This window comes from Equus przewalskii, unplaced genomic scaffold (genome assembly GCF_037783145.1).
Source record: "Equus przewalskii isolate Varuska unplaced genomic scaffold, EquPr2 ChrUn-13, whole genome shotgun sequence".
Classification (NCBI taxonomy): Eukaryota; Metazoa; Chordata; class Mammalia; order Perissodactyla; family Equidae; genus Equus; species Equus przewalskii.
In genome coordinates, this window is record NW_027228750.1 from 2981662 (window position 1) to 3003416 (window position 21755).

At 43.6% G+C, this 21755-nt stretch overlaps 1 protein-coding gene across 3 annotated transcripts in view; it reads right to left on the reverse strand.

The window, feature by feature from the left end:
- Nucleotides 1–1959: 1959 nt before the first annotated feature.
- The window catches only part of CD101 (CD101 molecule), a 31061-nt gene continuing 11265 nt past the window's right edge, over nt 1960–21755 (reverse strand). For all 3 annotated transcript variants that reach the window (XM_008529652.2, XM_008529650.2, XM_008529648.2), the window contains 6 exons: nt 20771–21157; nt 17418–17801; nt 16307–16711; nt 13267–13677; nt 10288–10683; nt 1960–2759 (listed from right to left, as the gene is read on the reverse strand). In XM_008529652.2, coding sequence (XP_008527874.1) covers nt 2524–2759; nt 10288–10683; nt 13267–13677; nt 16307–16711; nt 17418–17801; nt 20771–21157 — 2219 coding nt within the window. In that variant the 3' untranslated portion in view covers nt 1960–2523. The remainder of the gene's footprint in view (nt 2760–10287; nt 10684–13266; nt 13678–16306; nt 16712–17417; nt 17802–20770; nt 21158–21755) is intronic.

A 21755-nucleotide genomic window follows, 5' to 3' on the forward strand; every position in this document is an offset into this window, starting at 1 on the left:
TGACAGCAGCCGTAGATAATATGGAGGTGAATGGGGATGGCTGTATTCCAACAAACGGTATTTAAGAAAACAGGTGGTGGGGGGCTGGCCCCGTGGCCGAGTGGTTAAGTTCGCGCGCTCCGCTGCAGGCAGCCCAGTGTTTCGTCGGTTCGAATCCTGGGCGCGGACATGGCACTGCTCGTCAGACCACACTGAGGCAGCGTCCCACAGGCCACAACTAGAGGAACCCACAACGAAGAATACACAACTATGTACCGGGGGGCTTTGGGGAGAAAAAGGAAAAAATAAAAATCTTTAAAAAAAAAAAAAAATTAAAAAAAAAAAAAAAGAAAACAGGTGGTGGGCTGCATTTGGCCTGTGGCCATAGTTTGCCAACTCCTGACATACAGGTTTGTCCCATTGCCAAGGAGGATTTATAACCCAAGAAGCTGAAAGTTAAACCAAGTGGTAACATAGAATGGAAAAGTCTAAATCAATGAGTAAAAGTAAAGTTCTCCATTAAGTTTTAAAAACTAAAATGAACAAGTACATAATTGGAGAAAAAACTGGAGAACTTTCTTGTAATATATCTAGTGAATTGGATAAAAACAAATTTTATTCTAGAAGTTCAAAAAGTTTGGTATTTTAGTTGCCTAAAAACTAACTGTGGGCCAAATAGTGCAATGTGGCTTCTTAGAAAACCTACTGTGCTCTAGACCCCATCAATGAAAGCAAAGCATCCAGAACAAACAAGTGCTCATCCCAGGGGAGCAGGGCTGTGTCTGCTTGAGTCACCACTAGGCCCCTCATCCCTCTCCCAGTGCCAGGCATGCAGCAGGTGCTCCCTGGGAAATAACCGTTCCCACGTTCTGCTCTGGGTGGAGCAGTTGGAGAGTTAAGTGTCTGCTCTGTGCAATCTCCGTGCTGGATTGGAGCGTGAAGACGTGGGTTTTGAGCTAAGAGTTGAAAGGTGGTATCCAGGTGAAGAGGGAGGTGGGGGGTTGGGGAAAAGAGAACCCAGGAAGTGGGCAGCACCAGAATCTACTCTGATTCTCTGATGGGGCTCAGTTCCATTCTCTTCCCCTTCAATACCCCAATTAAAATACAGCTTTCTAAAAAAAATGTGGGGGGAGGGTATCACACTTTCTAAGAAGCCTTAACTTTAGCTTTGTTTTCTGAAAAATATGCTCACTTACCTGAGAGAGAAGAAACAAATGTGTTGATGTATTTAAGGCAACATTTGGAGTATTTCAAATGAGGCTATAAAGGGACATGATTTCAAGGAACCGGTAGGTCTACAGTGGGAGTTCGCATAGCCACCGACAATCCCCTTGCAAAGGAACTAATTATGTTTGGAGAGGATATGTGTGCCTGATAAAATAATTAAAAATGAATTGTTCTCCTTGGAAATGCAAATTATTGAGTGTTAAAGCAACTGCTGGGCATGTAGAAAATAAGTAGCTGTGTTTTCTCAAGTCCCTTAGGTGGCACTGATTGATTTCCAATTCTGGCTACAACAGGGCCTGAGCAGCTTTTGAAACAAAGGTGAGGGGACCTCAGGCCCAGTGGGACACTTGTTTCCTGGGGAACAGCTGTTGAAAGCCCTAAGCCATGGCATTCCTTCTCACAACGCCCCTGACCTTTCCTGGCTGGGAATAGGGATCCTGAGGACCCAGACTCGACCTGCTGCTCCCCTGGAACTCCTAGCCCCAGTGGAGCAGGAGGGGCTGGTGGCAAAGGGCTCCCCAAAGAACTACCACAACACTCTTTCCTAGTACCCAGTGCTGGCAGGTCAAAGAAAATAAGGCATTGGCTAAGAACCAGGAGCCAGCTGGACCTTTTGGTGTGGGGAGGAGAGGAGACTTGAGCCCTTGGGAGGCCGAGTGGAGCACTGTTGTGAAATTTAAAAAGAAAAAGTTTTTCCTTAGCAATGACTTAGTAAGACTTACAGAGAAAACTAAAAAAAGGAAACTCAGGCCATGAAACGTGTTATCATTTTATCAAAGAATCAATATTGATTAAGCACCTACTATTCAGAGCTTGCTCTTGAGTGGCATTTATAGATGGGATGGAGGAAGAAAATGGACTTTCTGCCTTGAAGGAAGTCACATTCTTGTAGGGAGGCAGATTTGATGGGTGTTTCCGAGGGCATCAGTGATGTAGAGAGGAGGAGAGCTGAGGGAAGCCTCACCGTGTGCTTCGCCATTGATCTCATTTAATCCCCAAGAGGCTGTGTGAGGGAAGCACGTCCCTCGTCACAGATGGGGACCCTGAACCTCCGTGAAGCGTGGCAAATATGAAGGGGGATAATGATGCTATCTAGCTCCTGGGGGATGCAAGGGGCGGATGAGGTAATACACAAAGAAACACTTAACAGTGCCTGGCACCACATATGTGCTCAAAAAATGTCCCCTGTGATTCCTAGGTAACTTGCCCAAGGCCACAGACACAAAGTAAGGACAGAACCAGGATTCATTCACATCCCAGTCAGTCCGATTCCAGAGTCCACACTCTTTCCACAGGGCTGCAGGCGCCTCTTGGGATTCAATTGTCTTCGTCTTCCTCTTCCCTCCTGCTTGTGGGCCTGTCTCCAGCCCCTTTCAAGTCCATCCAGAAAGCATTTTCTTTCCGTGCATTTAGACTCAGTCTTGACAACTTCTTGGCCTTCCAGTATAAGCAGAGGAGGGAAACGAGCAGAAGAATGAACAGAACGAGGGGGCAGATGAGTAGGAAATAGAGCAGAGATGCTGATGAGCAGATCCTGGAAGGAAATGTGGGCTCTGCCAAAAAAAGAGAAAAACGAAGAGAATAAATACCAACTTATTTGTACTAATCAATTATAAACACCTAGGGGATTTAGTGTTACAGGAAAATATATGTAAAAATAACAGGGGCAAACAGCAGTCAGCCCCTTTAGTCATACGTGAGGAGCAAAGGAAAGAGTGCTGGGAGAAGAGAACTCCAGAACAGTGCTCTTCCAACCCAACTCCCCCTCGCCCAGGAATTGCCAACCACTGGAGGTTCCGGTGACCTACTTAAAACTAACAGCCAGAAAGAAAAACAAAACAAAAAAGAAAACCTCTCCTTTAATCTTCTTTCCTCAGAAAAGATATCTATAATTCAACCCTTGTTCTCCACTCTGATGCTGGTCCTGAATTTTTAACTGAGTTATTCCCACTGCTGCTTCTTATACACACACACACACACACACTCACACACACACACTGTACACACTCCTTATAAAACAATAGCACCTACAGTGAGAAGCACCATCCCTTCCTGACTCTCCAGATTGGTCTCCACTCCCCAGGCACCCTCCCTTCAGCTGCTTTCCTGTGTTGCTGTTACTGTCCTCTCCACTCGGCATGCTCTCTGCATCCTAATCCTCTGGGTCCCTTTGGCCTAGTTCAGCTCACACTTCCTCTCCCAGGTCTTCCTATCTCAAATCAGGCACACTTCTTCTTTTGTAGCCTTCTCTCACACATCCCTTTGTTTAGACCTCTCTCATTCCCTTTTAACCATCTCCTTTGTTTCATACTTGAGTATATCCGATACTGCCATTTGTTTCTATATCCCCTATAGTGCCTAGTATGTGTGCTTGATAACTTTTGCTGATCTGAATTAAATTGGACTGACTGCAACCACATAGGCAAAAGCTACTATCTAAAGGCATGCTGAAGCATATGACCATGCAGCAGCTGCAGCCCGCGGGGAAGCGCTATCAGCACACAGACACGCAGAGCACGCACAAGCAGCCCCAAAGTGGTTCCTGGCCACACAGCCAGGGAAGCAAAGGCGAGAGGACTGCAAACACCACGGGTTCCAGGAAACAGTGCCTTGAGTTACTGGTCGAAGGACCAGGTTTACAGTCATCGATGCAGAAAGACACATGCTTAAAGAGACATTAACTACTAAATGTAGCTCTCCCGCTACATTTATTTATGACAAGATATTTGAAATCAGGGCTGTTCTGAAATAACTGATGCAAATAGAAGCTGTGCTTTTATTGGAGAATTGTAATGACAAAAACAATTTCTTCTTCAAGAGTTAAGTTCTAGGATTCATGGAATTATAGACTCTGCACTGCTGATGCATTCTGCACCTTGAAGAACGTCTCTTTGTTGGAAGTCAAGAAAGAATGTAAACATTTGTTCACCTCCTGCGCTGTGAACTCCTGGAGGACAGGGCCTGTGTCTTAAGCATCTTTTTATTTTGTGCAGCACCTTGTCCATAGGTCATCAATGGAGACTGATGAATGAATCAATTGCATGACTGAATTCCACACACAGGAACCCAGAGGTGGCTGCCATCATGTCACATAGAGTAAAGATCATCACTGAACATTAGCCTGGCAGCTCTGAATGGGGCTGGCAAGGAGCAGCAGGGATTTGTTGCCTGGATTTTCTCTGGTCTCATTTATATTCTCCATCTTAAATTTGGTTTTTGTTTTTGAAAGGGTGGGCCATGACAAAGCTGGATTTTGAGTTCTTTATCACTTCCCCTCCACATCTGACCTGACCCCTCTCTCCAAGGCCCTACTTGACTGCAATAATTCTCCCAGGTCTTATCTGAATACACTTGAAGTCATGTGGTTAAGAAGGAGGTATAGACTGCAATGCTGAAAGAGAGTAGAGCTGTAGAGACGAGTGGGTGAGAGTATTGGCCTTGATACTTCACATTACTCATGTAATGTGAAGAGTAGTGATTGGGCGCCCACTACATCGCAAAGAGAGCTGGGTTCAAACACTGGCTCTTCAACTTACCATTATTGACCTTGGACAAGTTACGTATCCTCTCTAATCATTAGTTTCCTTGTCAATCAGATGGAGACAATAATTTCTAGAGTGGTGATGAGATAATGCATAATAAAGCATTTCACAAGGTACCTAGCACACTTATTGAGTCAGCAAGGAATATTAGCTAGAATATTAGCTACCGAGAAAGTTAAGAAAATGACACAACCTTCTCCCGAGAGACCAGGCAGAGAACAGGACTGGGTGACATTCATTTAAGAGTCAAGTGATTACTCAAGAGACTCCGGCTTCCTTTCTCAGTCACGGGAAGCAGAGAATTGGGAAGTGAGAGTCCATGGCACCCAAGTTTCACCATTACTAGGATGGTGGGGTGATGATAGGGAGAAGGAGCTGGCACATAGAAGGTGGGAAGAAATCTGGTACTTGGCTTTTCCACCACTGAGAATCTAATCTTCAGCGTGAAGGGACTTCCAGAGGGCTTGACTATCTTAATGGGGAGGAGGCTGCTCCATTCAGAGCAATCTGCCATCAAAGGACAGAAAAGTGCGCTCCTCACAGTGCTGAACTGGCCTACAGCTAGCGAGCGTCAGCTCTAGTGCTGCTAAATTACCTCTCCTGGGAGGGCAGTGTTTGCTCTGGATCCCACAATCCCCGTTTCCCACCATCTGCTTCTCACCCATATCTGGATTAGAATCAGTGACATTGAAAACCAATAAGGTTTGGCATTTTGAATCAATCCGAGTAAGTGCCCAATGCTCAAAGTACAAGGCCTGCAAGGCAGAGCCAAAAATGTAATGAGAACACTTCATCAGGAGGTTTAGTTTATAACTTGGTTCTGCCCACAGCCAAACACATCAGGAGGAACATTCCTTTTCGATATTACATCAGAAATACTGACTTTGGAAGAAGAATGGTATGGGATAATGAGGGGCCTAGTAACTCCTCCCCCACCCCAACCAAAACTTGGTCAACTGACTATGCCATGTGTGGTCATGTGGGAGCACTGGCTCCTGCCAAGAAATAAGGTAGCCTGATGTAAGTGCACCCCAGAATAAGTGAACCCCTGACTGCATCCTATTTCAACCCAATTGAAGACTTGCTTGCTCATTCTTTCATCAAGCATTTGTTGAGCGCTATGTGCCAGGCCATGCTGGAGGCACTGGGGTAGTGGAGATAAAAGGCACAGTCTCTCCAGAAACTTCAGTGTGGTGGGGATGCATATCTTCTTCAAGGATCCACTTTCTAAATATATCCTTACCCAAATAAAAGCTGGGAAATGGTAACAAATACCATACTACCACAAATAATCCAAATCCCCTGAAAGCTTTATAGACTTGCCTATTAATTAATCACAGGGAATTCCCTAGAACAAGATATTTATGTCTGGGGTCTGCGGGGAAGGTAAAAAGACTCAGGTAACTGTAGCCCCTGCCTTGGCTTAGTCATAGCTAAGGAAGTAAGATGGAGAAGAAAGTGCAAGTCCATTCCCTCAGGGAAAAGCCTGCTTAACTTTTCTGCCTTCACTTGAGCCATATCCTCCACAGTTTTATCATGTACTCCTAACTAACTCAGCCTGGAATTGCCAAATAGAGGTGGTGGAAAGCTATTTGAGACGCGCAAATAGGTAGCATATTATATTTGACCTGGATTTTATTAACATAGAGAGCTGGTCCTTACCAGGAGCGCCATTACACTGTGATTCGGTAAGTATTTGAGCATCTTCTCTGTGCCCTTAGGCACTGTGCTAGTGCTGGGAACAATATACTCAGAGGCTTTGCCTTCTCAGCATGTACAGTCTAGCAGTGCTGATGTTAAACAGGTGTGATGACTAAGAGACTAAGGGAAGTCACAGGGAAAGTGGCAGTTAAGCTGGTAAGCGAAGGGTTAGTAGATGTTGACCGGGAAAAGATGGCACGGAGGAGCATTTCAGTCAGAAGGTGGCATATGTTCATGCAAGATGTTGGACTGTCAGTCATGTCTATTCGCTTCTAATCTTCATCCTCTTCCTCTCCACTGGCTCTTTCCCCTCTGAATGTAAACATGCTCAAGTCCCTACCATCTTCAATCCCTACCATCTTCAAACCAAAATGGAACACAGCAAACCTTCTCTGACACCTTTTTTTTTCTTTTTGAGGAAGATTAGTCCTGAGCTAACTGCTGCCAATCCTCCTCTTTTTGCTGAGGAAGTCTGAGGAAGGCTGAGGAAGACCCTGAGCTAACATCTGTGCCCATCTTCCTCCATTTTATACGTGAGACGCCTACCACAGCATGGCTTTTGCCAAGCGGTGCCATGTCCGCACCCGGGATCCGAACCAGTGAACCCCGGGCCGCCGAGAAGCGGAACGTGCGAACTTAGCCGCTGCACCACGGGGCCGGCCCCTCATTGACACCTCTTATCATTTGTTATGGGGTCCATCCTTGGGCATCATTATTAGCTATAAGTTGATGACTTCTTATCTACAACTCTGGCAAAGATCTTATCTGGAAGTCTCAATGTCTATTGGATAGATCTCCCTGGATAACTCACAAGGACTCCAAACTCAATTCCAGCCCAGCTTACTCAAAATTGAACTAATCTCCCCTTCAGACCTCCTATATTACCTCGTTTAGTGAATGGCCCCACTATCCAGCTATGCAAGAAACCTGATATTCATCCTTGATTCTCCCTTTCTGCTCATTCACCCTCCACATACATCTAATCAGTGTCTAAATCCTGAAGATTACATCTCCTAATACTGAATGCCTCTCCTTCTCTCAGCCCTCGTGGGCACTGCCTTAATTCAGTAATTGTCTCACCTGAGTTCTTACAATCAATTTCAAGTAGTTCTCCCGGCTCTGTGTCTGCCTCTCTTCCAATCCATCTTTAACACTGCTCCCAGGCGGAGCTTTCTAAAATGCCGATCTGATAATGTCACTCCTCTGCTTAAACTTGTTCAATAACACTCCATAACTTTCATGATAACGTTCACTTTCCTTAGCTTTGTACACAAGACACATTTGAGATCCGTACCCTTCCCACCTCACTAGCCTCATCTCTTGCCATTGTATCACAGTTTCTATGATCATCTTACATATCCTTTCCTTTTCCTGAAGTATGGGTCTTCCTTCTTAGGAGGCCCCATACTCTGGGGACCTTCCTAGGTCTCCTCCCCACCCAGCCCTCACCCCAGCCCTGCCTCTGCTCCTCCTGTAGTAGCCAGAGACTACTTCTTTGATGACACCTATCATGTTGGCTTCACTTCTCCCACCAGACTCTGAGCTCTGTGGGAACAGACTCTGTAATACAGTCATGTGTCGCTCGATGGCAGGGATACACGCCGAGAAATGTGTCGTTAAGCGATTTTGCCGTTGTGCCATCATATAGTGTACCTACACAAACCCAGATGGTGCAGCCTACTGCACGCTTAAGCTCTGCGGTACTAATTTTATGGAACCACCATCCAATGTGTGGTCCGCCGTTGACTGAAATGTCATTATGCAGCGCCTGACTATACATGTTTTTGTGTCCTCAGAACCTCATATAGTTATTTATTGAACAAATTAAAATATTTTGTCACATAAGTGGATATCTTCATATGTATGTATTTACGTGTGTGCATGTGTAGCATGTTTGGAGGCATAAGGAAAAAGGAGTTAACATTTGTTGAGCACTTACAATATACCAGGGACTGTGCTAGATACTTTATACACATTTGTATTATAATACTTATCTTATGAGAAAGCTGAGGCTCACAGGTTAACAACCAGGGTACAATCTCACAGCCAGCAGGGAAGTGGCAGACCTGCAGTTTGAGCCTAGGTTTGTCTGATTGCAAACCCTGGGATTTTTCATCACTCCATACTACCTCCCCGACCACCAGAAAGGAACAGCCAGGTAGAGGAAGCCAGATGCTACATGACAAGGATTTATTTGGGAACCCTGAACTCTACTTATAATGAGAACCCCCACTTGTCATGACACAGCCTTTGAGCTTTCTCAATTGTGAAGAATACGAAGACTACTCAATTTTTAATGTTTTCTTTCCAGAGTTCATCTTTTTAAAATCTTACACTTGTTTTACAAGGATTCCACAAGGATTAGCAGTATGTATATGATGTAAGGATCCCATCTGTCTCAGAGGAGATGAGCTTTTTCATCACAGAATATATATTTTTTACAGTTACTATCTGTTGATTCTACTGCAGGAACTGCTGAGTCCACAGAGCCCAGGAATTCCAGTGGGGAAACGTGTATGGAATGTGCTCAGGGGTGTGGACTTCCTATAATTGTTGGAAGAAAAACTGATAGGAAGAAAAATTCTGCCTAGACACTTGGGAGAAAAATTCTGCTGAAGAACGGACACAGGAAGAGGATGATGGGCCCCCGGGGAGCAAGTCAGATAACTCTTGACTTCCGCTCTAGCAGGCTTGTTGGGCTGGGATGAAGTCATCCCTCCTTCTGAGCCACACATTCATGGTAGCGCTCCTTTCCTCCTGAGGAGTGTCACCAAAGCTGGCCAGTGGTTGAGGAATGTGATCTTTAATGATCCTTTTTATCCTTCCTGGTGTAGGCCACCAAGACCACACCTCTGCCTCTCTAATAACACTTTCCCACTATAAGTTTAACTATAGCTTACCACTCACCTTCTCCTTAAACCCCACCAGAAACAAGTGGCTCAGAGAATGAGCTGGCTGTAACACCTGCCGGCTCATTGATCACCAGGGAAGATTTACTCAGCTGGCGGAGAAACTTTTGCTTTCATTAACGAATGCTTCAGGGATGCCCTTTACATGCTTGGCACGGTACTGGCTGGAAGGAGTCCCTCTTCTCCTTCACAACCTCTTGTTCCACGTCCCTCCTGAAGTTATGCACTCAGCTGAAGAGAACAACCTTCCCATAGAGAGAAGGCTCAGCCTTTGGCCAATGGTATTCAAGTAGCTGCCCTCCTTGCTGGAGTCTGTAAACAAGTTCTATAGGGCGCACTTCCTCCTTTGATGCCTTTCGAGATGCAATTAGGAGAGGCGCACGAAATGACTATCATTGTCAAAGTCCCAGTAGTTTGTTGAGCACATAGAGATATAAGAAGCTTGGCACTTATTCACTGAGAAAGGATTTTTTTGTTTGTTCTGTTTTTGACTCAGGGAGCATTTAGAGGTAGCTGATTTGGGTTTACCCAGGTCAAACTTCAAGTCACCACATCCCTGTCCCTCATTCCCACTCCCACTGCCGGTCAGTGTTCTGAGATTGGAGAGTCGGCCAAGAGGTAAGGACCTGCTTCAAGCATTATTTGGTAATTTAAAGGGATACAATATTGATGGCTTTTCTTGTTTGGGAGGAGAAGTGGGGAGCACGTCAGATGCTCCTGACATTTAAATGTCTATGCCAAAACCTCACGTAGACCTTGTCTGTCCAAATGAGTTACTACTGAGACAAACGGCAAAGTCATTTTCTTTACGGAGTCTGTACATTGTTTTCAGCCTGAAGAAGGAGCAAAGCTGAGCTGGGAGGAAAAGCGTAAGAGGGGAGAGAAAGATCCTCCTGACCAGGAGCCATGGAAGGTTAATCCCCAGTTACCTGAAGGCAGCACCGTGAGCACCATACGCTGCGACTCATCTGACGCTTGGCTAACCCAGTTGCTGGGGTTGCCATGTAGCTGCCACTCTGCTACCCTGCACCAGTACATTCCAGCATCCTCCATCTCCACCCGATGAAGCTTCAGGACAAAGTCTGTAGGGGATGAACGGTAACAGTGCAGGTGCCTCCTGAGCCTCTCTTCACCATACTCCAGCAAGCCGTCATGCTGAAGGTGCACCAGCATCTTACTTCCAGAATTTTCTCTGCTCCAGTACCACATTACAGAGAATAGGGAGGCCGGGCTGCCAGAACTCTCCAGGCTGCAGTGGATGGCCACCTCTCTGTGCTCAGTAGCATTTTCTGAAGAGTACACTTTGGAGACATGAACCTTACTTCCTAGGAAATAAAATGGTAGTAAATTAGGGAAGAACTCAGACTTTTAGATTGGACACCTCCTCTGAAAAACCTAGTTCTCATTGAAGAGACGCCATCTTACAATCTTCAGACTTCAGATCCTTCATCTTTATCATTTTCCTTGACCCGTCCTTCTTCCATATTTGCCAGAACATTCTCTGCTATGAATCAGACCAGACACTTCTCGTCTTTAGAACTACCTCTTGCCTGCTGACCCTGCCACTGAAGTCCACCCAGTTTGGGGGTGCTCTGCCCTGCTGCTTTGACTTCTCCATGGTCAACTCTCCCTTCTACTCCCCTACGGACCATTTAAAACTTGAAGTCCTCCCCTCAAGCCATATATTCCACCAATACCCATCATTCTTAGCAAATTACCCTCCTCCCATACACCTGATGTCATCCCAGATGAGATGCAAGGAAAGAGGTGGCTATCTAAGAGAATCAGCATTTTTATACAAGTTTTAGAATACCACTCAAGGAGACTATTTAAATTATTGCATTAGACTACATTTGAAACAGATTGTGACATTTACTTTTTAAAAATTCTCCCCTGCTAATCGGCAGGTGGGGACTTGGAACGAAAGCCAGAATAGTCACAAATAAAATAAATTATAGTATGCACCAAATTTTCAACTCTACTGCAAACACATTTATTAATCTATCTTTAAAAGAATAGCTTTGTCTGATCCTGGGTTCTTTTTTAGTCACCATCTTTGCTGTCTCCTTCCCTTCATGATGAAACATGTGCAATATTAGTTTATACAATACATCTCTGCTTCCTCACCTCAAACTACTCCCTACTTTATTGCAATCAGCCTTCCAATCTCATGACTTTACTCTGGCCAAGGTCCACAGTAAGGGCCCGATTTCCCAGCTCAAGAGACCATCTAGTCTTTTTTGTTCTCTCTGTGGTTTTTGTCACTGAAGTCCATTTTCTTCTTGAAATTCTCTCCTCTTTTGACTTCAGAGAAAATGTCCGTCCTACAGTTCTGACCAATCCTTCTCCGTATCTTTCCCTGGGGCCTCTTCCTTAACTCACTCCCTACACCGGGTTGCTCAGCTGGCCACCCTCAGCCAGCCACACCCAGATATGTTTTGTTTGATACTCTCAGTATTTTAAAAGAACTTGAATTAGTTGTAAATGTTCTCAAATTGAGTGATGTCACCAAAAAAGATTATAAGCATTTCTTGATATACTAAAAGGTCAGACAATGCTGAGCCCACATTTCTAAATGGGAAGCACTGGCTTGAGCTAGGAAGTGGCTGCCTCCTTAAAGGGGTGTGCACACACTTCAAGATTTGGCTTGGACAAGTGGGAGAAAGGGATGCCAGCCACATAGATGGAGAAGGCACAAGTATACATGAGTCTTGTGGGATAACAGAGATAATAAATGCGATTTGAGACAAGCTGAGTGTGAGGGTCTCTGGGGCACCCAAGTGGAAATGTACAACAAGCAGTTGAGTAGAAAGGCCTAGAGTTCAGGAGATGGGGGCTAAGCATAAACTTGGAGCTGTTTCATTGAAGGGGGTCGTTGAAACCAAGGCAGTGTTTAGGAAGTTCTGCAGAGAAGAAGAAAAACAGGCCCAGGATCTCTCCCTGAGGAACACCCACATTTAGCAAGGAGAGGAAGAAAGGCCTGAAGAACATGGAGAAGGGGAGCCAGAGCGGCAGGAAGAGATCCTGGTGCTCAGCCACTATTTTGCCCCTGCTGCCCCAACACACTGTGAGCTCCTTAAGGCAAGAGCTGTGTTCTATTTACCTTTGTATTCCTAACTGCCTAACACATAGCGATGCTCATTATAATCTTGTTTTTTGATGTTACATTGAAAATAGAATTTTAAGCACCAAACTAGATTAATTTATTCGCAATGTGCTGTTGGATCTTGGCCAGTTCCTGAACCTTAACTGTGACATTCATTTAATTTTAATCAACATTGGAGGTGACCTAACTAACACTGAGAGATCTAATCAACCCTGCCCACATTTAGACCGCAGCTCTGTTAGACCAGTGCAGATGAATGGAGCTTCCATTCCATTTCCACAGATCTCCTGAGAAAGAGGAGATTCCCTCAGTAAGCCATTCCAACAGTTAACTACTCTTATTTGCCTTATGTTTAGGCAGCCAAATATTGAAAAGCAATTTCTCCACACATCCCTGTAGAGTGGTACAGTTTCTGTTCACAGTGGGAGAAATATGCTTCATATTACTCTTTCTCTGCCAAATTCCAGTAGAGCCCCACTGGAATGACACAGCTTGTTATTATAGAGATCTGGAGATACGGCGCCCTGGGTACTGCGCACACTAGGCTGCCGGCTGATGAGCAAACCAATCAAAGGGATCTTCTTCCCCTCCAAGCTCCTCGAAACCTCAGACTGATCCACCTCAAGTGACCCCTGCCACCTCTGGTCGGCTACCAAGTCCTGCAGTCATTGTGAGGGTGGACACTATTCTTGTGACTCTAGGTCACATTTTTACCTTCACATAGTCACTTCATAGAACAGCTGCCCAAGAGAAGATGGCAACCCTGTGGAAATACATGTGAGAACACATTCACAAGACTTACCTGTGAGTCTGAGTTTCAACTCTGTTAGACCTGACTTCTTTTCTCCAATCTGGTTCCAAGCACCATTTGTAGACAAGAGCCATTCCTCCACAGCACAGTGATATTTGCCCTGATCACTGTCTTCCATACTCAGAATGTGTAGCTGAAACAAGTCTTTGGAAACTTTCTCGGCATGGAATTTTCGTTTTTTCCGTGGGGTTTGAAATTCATCCCCATATTTTACAACACTGGTTCGGTCCATTTCCAAGATCCTTAGCCAGGATGCATTAGTGGAAATGGGAGAGAAGTACCAAATAACAGCTAACTGAAGGTTTCCTGTGGACTGGGACAAGATGCTACATTCTATGTCAGTGTTGGAGCTGATGGAGATCTCCCGGACTTGACTGCTTGAATTCACTTTTAGCTTGCTCTCTAAATTAAAAGAATGGAAACACTTTTGTTACTTTCCAGAAAAACAGAATTTTCAGGAAGAAGGGACATTAGATCAACTAGGGCAATACCTCCTACATCCATCAGATATGTGAACTCTCTCTCCAGCAGCCCCACTAACTGCTCATTCAGCCTCTGAACAACTCACTGTCTGACAAAGTGGCCATTCCATCTTTGGATAGCTCTGCCACTGAGCGTTCTTTCTGATATCGAGTTGAATTTTACCTCTCCATAATTTCTACCAACTGCCTTGTTCTACCCTTGCCCAGGGAAGTGGGATGGGCGGGGCAGAGGGGTGGTGCCTGGAGGAAGTATTATACAGAAAAGCCTAATCTCTTCCACACGATAGTGCTCCAGTATTTAAGCATAGACACCTTCACTTCTGTAGCATTTCATAAATCAAATTGAGAGAAAGTAACCCTATTAATGTTTGTCTGTGTGTTCACTCTCCTGAGTACTCCTGGATTCACAATTTGCCAAAGTCTGTATCCACCTTCAAACGTGGGTAAACAAGGGGAAGTCATACGTGGGCTATTAAAATTGTATGTCTCTTTGCAGCCACTCAACTGCGGGAATATTGTATGGATAAGGAGTCAACTAAACTTTAACCCCAGCAGCTTTTCTGCTTTGTCACAAAGATGAATGATAAAACCTGGCTTCCAAATCTTATTCTAACTTCTTACTGATATCACCAATTCTACTTTTGGAACTGCTTATTGATGTTACCAGTAGGTCCCTCTACTCTTCCCTCAACAAACATTTATTAAGCACATAGTATGTTATGTGACAGACTATTCCAGGCTCTTGGATACTTCCTTTCAATAAGTTCACAGTCTAGATGGAGAGACTAGTACAAGGACACAGGCTTAGAGATTACAGGATTGTGTCACCCAAGTGAGACAGAAGTATGCAAAGTGGCTATCAGAGCACATAGCAGGGGTACTTGCTCAAGTACAGGAGTGAGAGGAGGCTCCCTGGAGGAGATATGCCTAAGTGAAGCCGTAAGGGTTAACAGGAATTAGTCTGACGGAGAAGGGGTTAAGGAATTCCACACAAAAGAAGCAACTTGGACAGAGACTTTGAAAGTGAGAGAGAACATAGAGTATTTGAGGAACTGTAAGTAGATCAGTGTGACTGGAGCTCAAATTCAAGATGGTGTGTGAAAGGAGATGATGCTGGAAAGACATAAATGTACCAGATTATAAAGGACCTTGCATGCCATGCCACTGGAGTATGGACATGAGGTGGACGTGGAGGAGCTGTAGATGCACCAATTTTCCCACTTGGGTCACTGTGGATGGTAGGAACATAGAGAACAATATAGGAGGAGTAGCTTTGGAGGGATAATAATGGTGCGTTTATGTTTTGACATATTGAGTGTAGACATGTCTTGGAGACAGTTGCATAGATGAGTCTGGAGATCAGAAAAGTGTTTCAGGATAATGGATTTGGGAGTTGTCAGCATAGGTTGAATCTGTGGGTAGGAATAAACCTACTTCAGGAGACTGTATAGAATGAGAAGAGAGCAGACCGAAGATGAAATGCACAGGAATGAACCAGCAGAGGAGAAGAATTCTGCAAAAGAGAATGAAAAGGGGCAGTCACAGTGTTAAGAAGGAAACCAAGAAAATCTTGTGTCACGAGGCCAAGGAAACAAGAAGTTTCAAGAAGAAAGGACTGGGCCAACAATCTCAAATGCCACATAAAGGGCAAATACATTAAGGCATAAGTTAATCAACAAGAAGATCATTACTATTGTCAAAAATATTGTTCCAGAGCAGAGAGAATAATGACAGTGACCATCTTTGAGCACCTCCTTGGTGTGTCAAGTATTCTACTAGGTACATTATCTATGTCACCACCTTTAAATTGCACATCAGCAATTTATAGATGAGGTAACTAAGCTTGGACAAATTAAGTGACTTGTCTAAAGCTATGCTGCTATCTAGGGCTTGTCAGATATAAATGACTTCAAAGGCTCTTGAACACTCTGCCCTAAGAGAATGGATGTCAGGAAAGAAGATAGAGGATGCAGCAGAACTTTGCACAGGTTGTCTTACTTTTAACCTCCATGCTCTATTACCAATTGACAAGGTAAATTATATTTGACTATAATCATAAATTCTCTAACTTTTATACATAGACATATTAAAATAAGTGGATAAATGTATGCTAATGGCATTTACATTATCCATGCCACTAGGGTATGGATAGACATTCCAAACATTTAACGACTCGTAAGGCATGGGCAGTGACCAATCCGAAAGAATGCCTCACCACTGGCGCTGGTCCTAGAGGCCCTCTGCTGTGCCATGTGGTACCCTTTAGCTGCTGCGTAGTGGAGACTTATGGGAATATGGGGAAGGATTGTGGAGCAACAGTTATTATTAACCAGTATGGAAGTATTTCAATGTTTTAACAACCAGTATGGCCATCCCATGCATACTAACTTAACACTAGCCTGGATATCACTTATGGATATATATGGTGCTTACTTATATAGTACAAACATGAGGGGAAGGTATTTTATGCTTTAATTCTATAATTTATCCAAAATGGGAAAAGTGTTTTAAAAAAAGAACAGCAGGGATTAATTTCAAGTAGTGTTTACCTGGTAAAGTGACAGCTATCCTCAGTGGGGAAGAGATGGCAGAAGCCCTTGCGGGGCTGTTTGTGTGTAGGGAATTTCTGTCATAAACTTCTACTTTACACTGATAAACTCCTGCTTCTTCCTCAGTGGCATCATAGATTAGGAGTTGAGAACGAAATGAAGACTGTGAAACCTTTGTCTTCTTTTGGAACTGGGATAGGAAATCCCCCCATTCAATAGTGCCATTATGGGTGATTTGAATAAGCTGATGAAAGACTTGGGATCTAGCTGGCTGGAACTGCCATATCACAGTGAGCGGTACCTTGAGGTCATAGTAGTCAGCCTGCACTATGCAGGACAGGTCAAAGGTATTGCTTAATTTCACTTGTGGTCGACGGCTCATCAGATTAACCTGTAGACTTGACTCTGTGGGCAGAAATGTAAAACATAATTTCTAGGATGTTTATCAAATCAAAGTACAGTACTCCAAGTTTTCTTAGTCACTACTTCATACTGAACCATGCATTCGTACATTGGGAGTATCAAATATTTTGGGGTGGAAGTTGATTCACAGTACAGTCTGTCCTGAATTCTGACCTCCATTTCCCAAAGTTGGCCCTCTTCTAAGAGTATTTTCAGCAGCAACAACAAACAGGCATTGTTTCTCCAGTCTGCTGCGTAGACAGCTGCTGCTGGGTGGGTGGAGCGCTGCCCAGCCCCAGTGGCCGGCCTCCTTCCTTTTCCCCCACTCACGGGTTCAGTATCACTGTTTTGCACATGCAAGAAGAGACTCTGCAATCCCAGGGCTCCGGCTGTCAAAAGCCTGAATGTGTGAGGCTCAGCTCCATTCAGCATCTCTCTCCTATAAGTCTACTCCAATTCACAGGATTTTGTTTTTAGCCCTGAATAACAACTTACAAATTGTACCCTAAATATGATCTTTATAAAGATGAATAAACTTTAGAGATTAGTTGACAGACATGGTAGCCAGAGACTATGCTCCATGTCCTAGGGTACCCATACCATAACTAGAGGATTCAGGATCACACGCAATCAAACTCCACTGCATTCCAGAGCAAAAGGAAGGTGCGGATGATATGTAAGCTCAGAAAAGGATTTCTTTGACACTTACCCAGAGATTTGACAGTGACTGACATCTTCTGAGTCCAGCTCAGATCTCTGGCCTGGTTCCGGGTCCTCTCAGACACCCTGCACTCATAGGTGCCGCTGTCTGTGACAGTGGTGGAGGTGATCTCCAGTTGGAAGGTGGCCCAGTTCATTTTCTCTAGCCTTGTGTTGCTGTGGTTATTGAGTTCCCCATTGGAGGCACTCAGCTGCACGGTGCCATCCTGCTCCATGCCAGCCACAAACTCTGGCTGGGTCTGGTCTTGTGGGATGTGCCACCACTTCACAGACAGGAGACTTTCTGCTCCATCTGCCTTGCAGAAGAGGGTTAACGCCTCTCCTTCCCACACTACTGGCTGCTTGTTCTTGGTAGACACGACCACACTTCGTGCTGTGGATTACAGATTTTAGAAGAAAAAAGTATTTCGAGTAAGTGAAATTTTTTCTAAAACACAATGAAATCTCATTAATTAGGACATGACTAGTTTGTGACAAATGAGATCAGGCTTTTTACTCCTAAACTATCCCCAGAACAAAGATTTGCTAAACACTTAAATAGTGGAGGCAAAACAGAGAAAGACTACCAGGACTAACAGGAGAATCTATTTACACTTAATTTATAATTTGCCCTTATTTTTAGTGATTTGTTAAATCAGCCCTTCCTTAAGAACATCTAGTTGGAAAAACATCTGGTAATATTTTGTTAGATTAATTAGGGTGGATGTATGAGCCTGAAAGTAGTGAAGCTGTGTTTATTTAAATGTTTAGTTTTTTTGGAATTCAGACTTCCACAGTTCAAAACGACCTTCCTCTCCCTATCTTTCCCTAATTAGTGTGTATTCTGAACAGGGAAGGAGTATTATTAATTAGATTTCTGTTTAAAATACTACCATTAAAAACAATTACTTGGAGGAAAATACATGTACATATTTCTTTTTCTCTTTTTCAAATCATATATTCATTCATATATATATGTTGTTGGTTGAAGGGAGACCCATCTTATATCTGAACCACAATGTAAATCTATAAATGTAAATCTGGCTCCCAGATGGGAAATCCAAGATGTGTAGAAATGCAGACATTCATTCAACAGACACTTCCTGTGCAAGGCCTTGTCCTTGGTGCTTTGTGGGCAATGCAAAGACACCTCAGGAGCTCATACATCCTAGGCAGCCCATCCTCATGCTTAAGGCCAAGGTCCCTGGAGTCAGAACTATCCTGACCTCTCTGAGCCTCAATTTTCTTTCCTGTAAATATGGGGTTAATAAACAGCACTCACCTTCTTGCGTTGTTGAAAGAACTAAATGAATGGCACATGCAAAGGGCTTAGCCTGGCTGACAAGGGAAAGTACCCAGTAAAGGTTAGCTATTAGCATTAGTATGTAACGACAGGCATTTAGCGAAAGCAGAGGTAGTTCAAAGCCAAAAGAGAAAAACAAATAGATCAGGCATTAGAAATCTAAATAGGATCTAAGCGAATTTGCAAATCGTGGTTCCCTGCTGAGGAAGCAGTCCAGTCTTCCACTGCTTTATGTGTATATTTATATAAGTTACAAAGGCAGAATGAAGGTTAAGGTCCACAAATAGGTTACAAATATGTATATATGTATATGCAAACCTGCTTCCAAATTTTGGGTATTAGAGACACGATTATACCTAAAGTTTTTTAAAGTTAAAAATAGACTCATAACGGAAGTTTAGAAATTAGAGGGAAATTATCACTCATAAGCTCAGTACTATAACATAACCATTATGATTAGTTTCAACTAACATTAATTTTTTTTAAAAAATGAGGTTTCCTTAGTTCATTGTGGTCATTACTGCCTCTTGGTAAGAAGTAATAAACTTAGTAAGAGTGTGTAAGTTACACATTCACAGTGGTAGGGAGTACCCCCTTCTGTTTAAAATATTCATAGAATGATAAAACTCTGCTCATACTTCAAGGAATGATTTGACTTTCAAAACTGAATGCTCAATAGGATTCTTAATAAATTTGCTGATAACTTTTTCTGTTTCTACATATTAGGCCCAGTTTGGACTCCAGCCTATGCAAAGAACTGTTTTTAGCTTGGAAGACCACTCTATCAAGAGGCCTATGATCTTTGCACCATGAAGCACATCCTTAGATTCTTTTGGCACACATTCCCACATACTAAGCTTAAGAAAGGCCACAGATATGTTCCAGGGGAAAATGAGATGCACAAAGCAGAGAGTCAGCTCTGTGTAAATATGTAAACCTGCCCACATAGTTTTTCCTAAATCCTAGAAAGTTAGACCAAATGTTTAGTGTGAAAACTAACACCAACATACTTCCTAGCTTGCCACTCTAGGCCAAAGCTTGCACATCTTCATTCCTAGCAAATGGGGTGTTGAAGAACACCATGAAAGGGAAATTTATCTGCCTTTGGAGATGCCTCCAATGCTATGAGCAAGGGCAACAAGGATATCTTTATTTTTAGTTTGTTTTTGTCTTTCTTTTTGATTTTTGTTTTTGCTTTTGGGCAATTAATCTTTCTAGACTTTGAATTTAAAACCCAGCCCAGAGAATCCTAATATTAGTGGTGGATTTGTCTATTTTCTCTCCACATAAAAAGCACTGATTATTCAAACGTGTTTACGGTCACTCAACCTTAATAAACTAAACGAGAGCTGAGTGCCTTTCAGTTTCACGCTGTAGGTGCTCAGACTCATTTGGAGAAGTGTCTCATCACATCACAGCAAAAGTCAGGGAGGAGAGTCTGCCCACTATCATTTGCCTCTTCATTTCTTACTCTGAGTCAGGCTTTGATGCAGAATTAAGTCTTAGTATCATTCCCCATATCAGCTTAAGATAATATAGGATTGACAAAAGACGCCTGAAAGATGTTGGGGGTGTGGGGGCTGTAATGTGGGTGTTTATTCCCCAGGAAGGAGGCAAAGTGTAGCCCTTTCCTCTTAACCTGTTCACATCACAAACAGAACAAAAGAAGACAGAGGGCTCCTTTAAAACAGGTGTTCTCTGCTTGAAGAAAAACCCAATGTACAAAAAGGAGGACTCACAGCAAATGGAATTAAAGAATCTAAGACAGCAAGAAGGGACTTATAAACAGTCTAGTTGTATGCCATTATTTTACAGTTTAGGAAGCTGAGATTTAGAGAAGAAAAGTTGTGTGTCCGTGGTCAGGGCCCATTTGATGGCTCAGGCATAGGATTTAGGTATTCAGTTGGTTTGGGAGCTTTTCTTTACTCCAGTTCACCTCAAAGTGATGTGACGGGCCCCCGACTCTTAGAGCCCTCCACCGTGTCCATAAAGCCATCCTGACCTAACACAGGAGGGGATCTGAAAGCAGCCCCATGGTGTCTGGTCCCGACTTCACATACCTGCTGGCTTCCTCAGGTACACTTGGCTGTCTGGTGACTGCTTTGTCTGAAGCACTTGCCAGGAGCCCCTCAGAGCTCTTGTCACCTCTGCCACTGCACATCTGTAAGTGCCTTCATCCTCTGGGCCCGCAGTGAAGATCTTGAGAGAGAAAGCCTTGGGGCTTAACTTTGAAACCTGGAGCTGTCCTTGACTTGTTCTCTCTTTGTAGTCTTTCTTCAGGCCCAGAACTCCACTGGCATCAATGCGGGCCATTTCAATACCATTGAAGAACCAAATGCCCTGAAGCTGTGGGTCCTGGCCACTGCCCACCACCAGGCAGACCAGTTCTAAGGGATTCCCTTCAGTAAATGTGCTCTCAGTCGTAATGTTGACTTGAAAATCTCGTACTGGGAAACAAAAGCAAGGCAGGTATTTAGAGAGGCTACTGCACCTGTCCTTTCAGTACCAGAGAGCGATGACACCCCCTGTAAGGATAGCAAAGGGATTGAATTTCATATGGAAGCTCAGTTCTGAGGAGTAGGTAAGCCAGAGAAATGCCTAGAATTGAAAATGCTTTGATCATTCCTTAAATCACCCAGAAAGAATAGCATACGGGGTCTTCTGAATCCAATTCTATCAAGCAAGATGCCTGCATAGACGTATACACTATACAGTGATGTATTTTTTTAAATAAAAATATAAAATATTTCATACTACGTGGAATTGCTGTAAATTGTGATTTCTTGCTCTCTCTTTGAGCTGAAAATATCCAGAGGAATTTTCCTGAGTGAAAAAGTACATGTGATATATGACAAGCCCATAGCTAACATCATACTTAACAGTGAAAAGCCATAAGCTCTTCTTCTAAGATCAGGAACAAGGCAAGGATGTTCACTCTCACCACTTCTGTTCAACATAGTACTAGAAGTTTTAGCCAGAAAAAGAAAGAAAAGGCATCCAAATCAGGAGAAAAAGAAGTAAAATGGTCTCTGTTTGCAGATAACA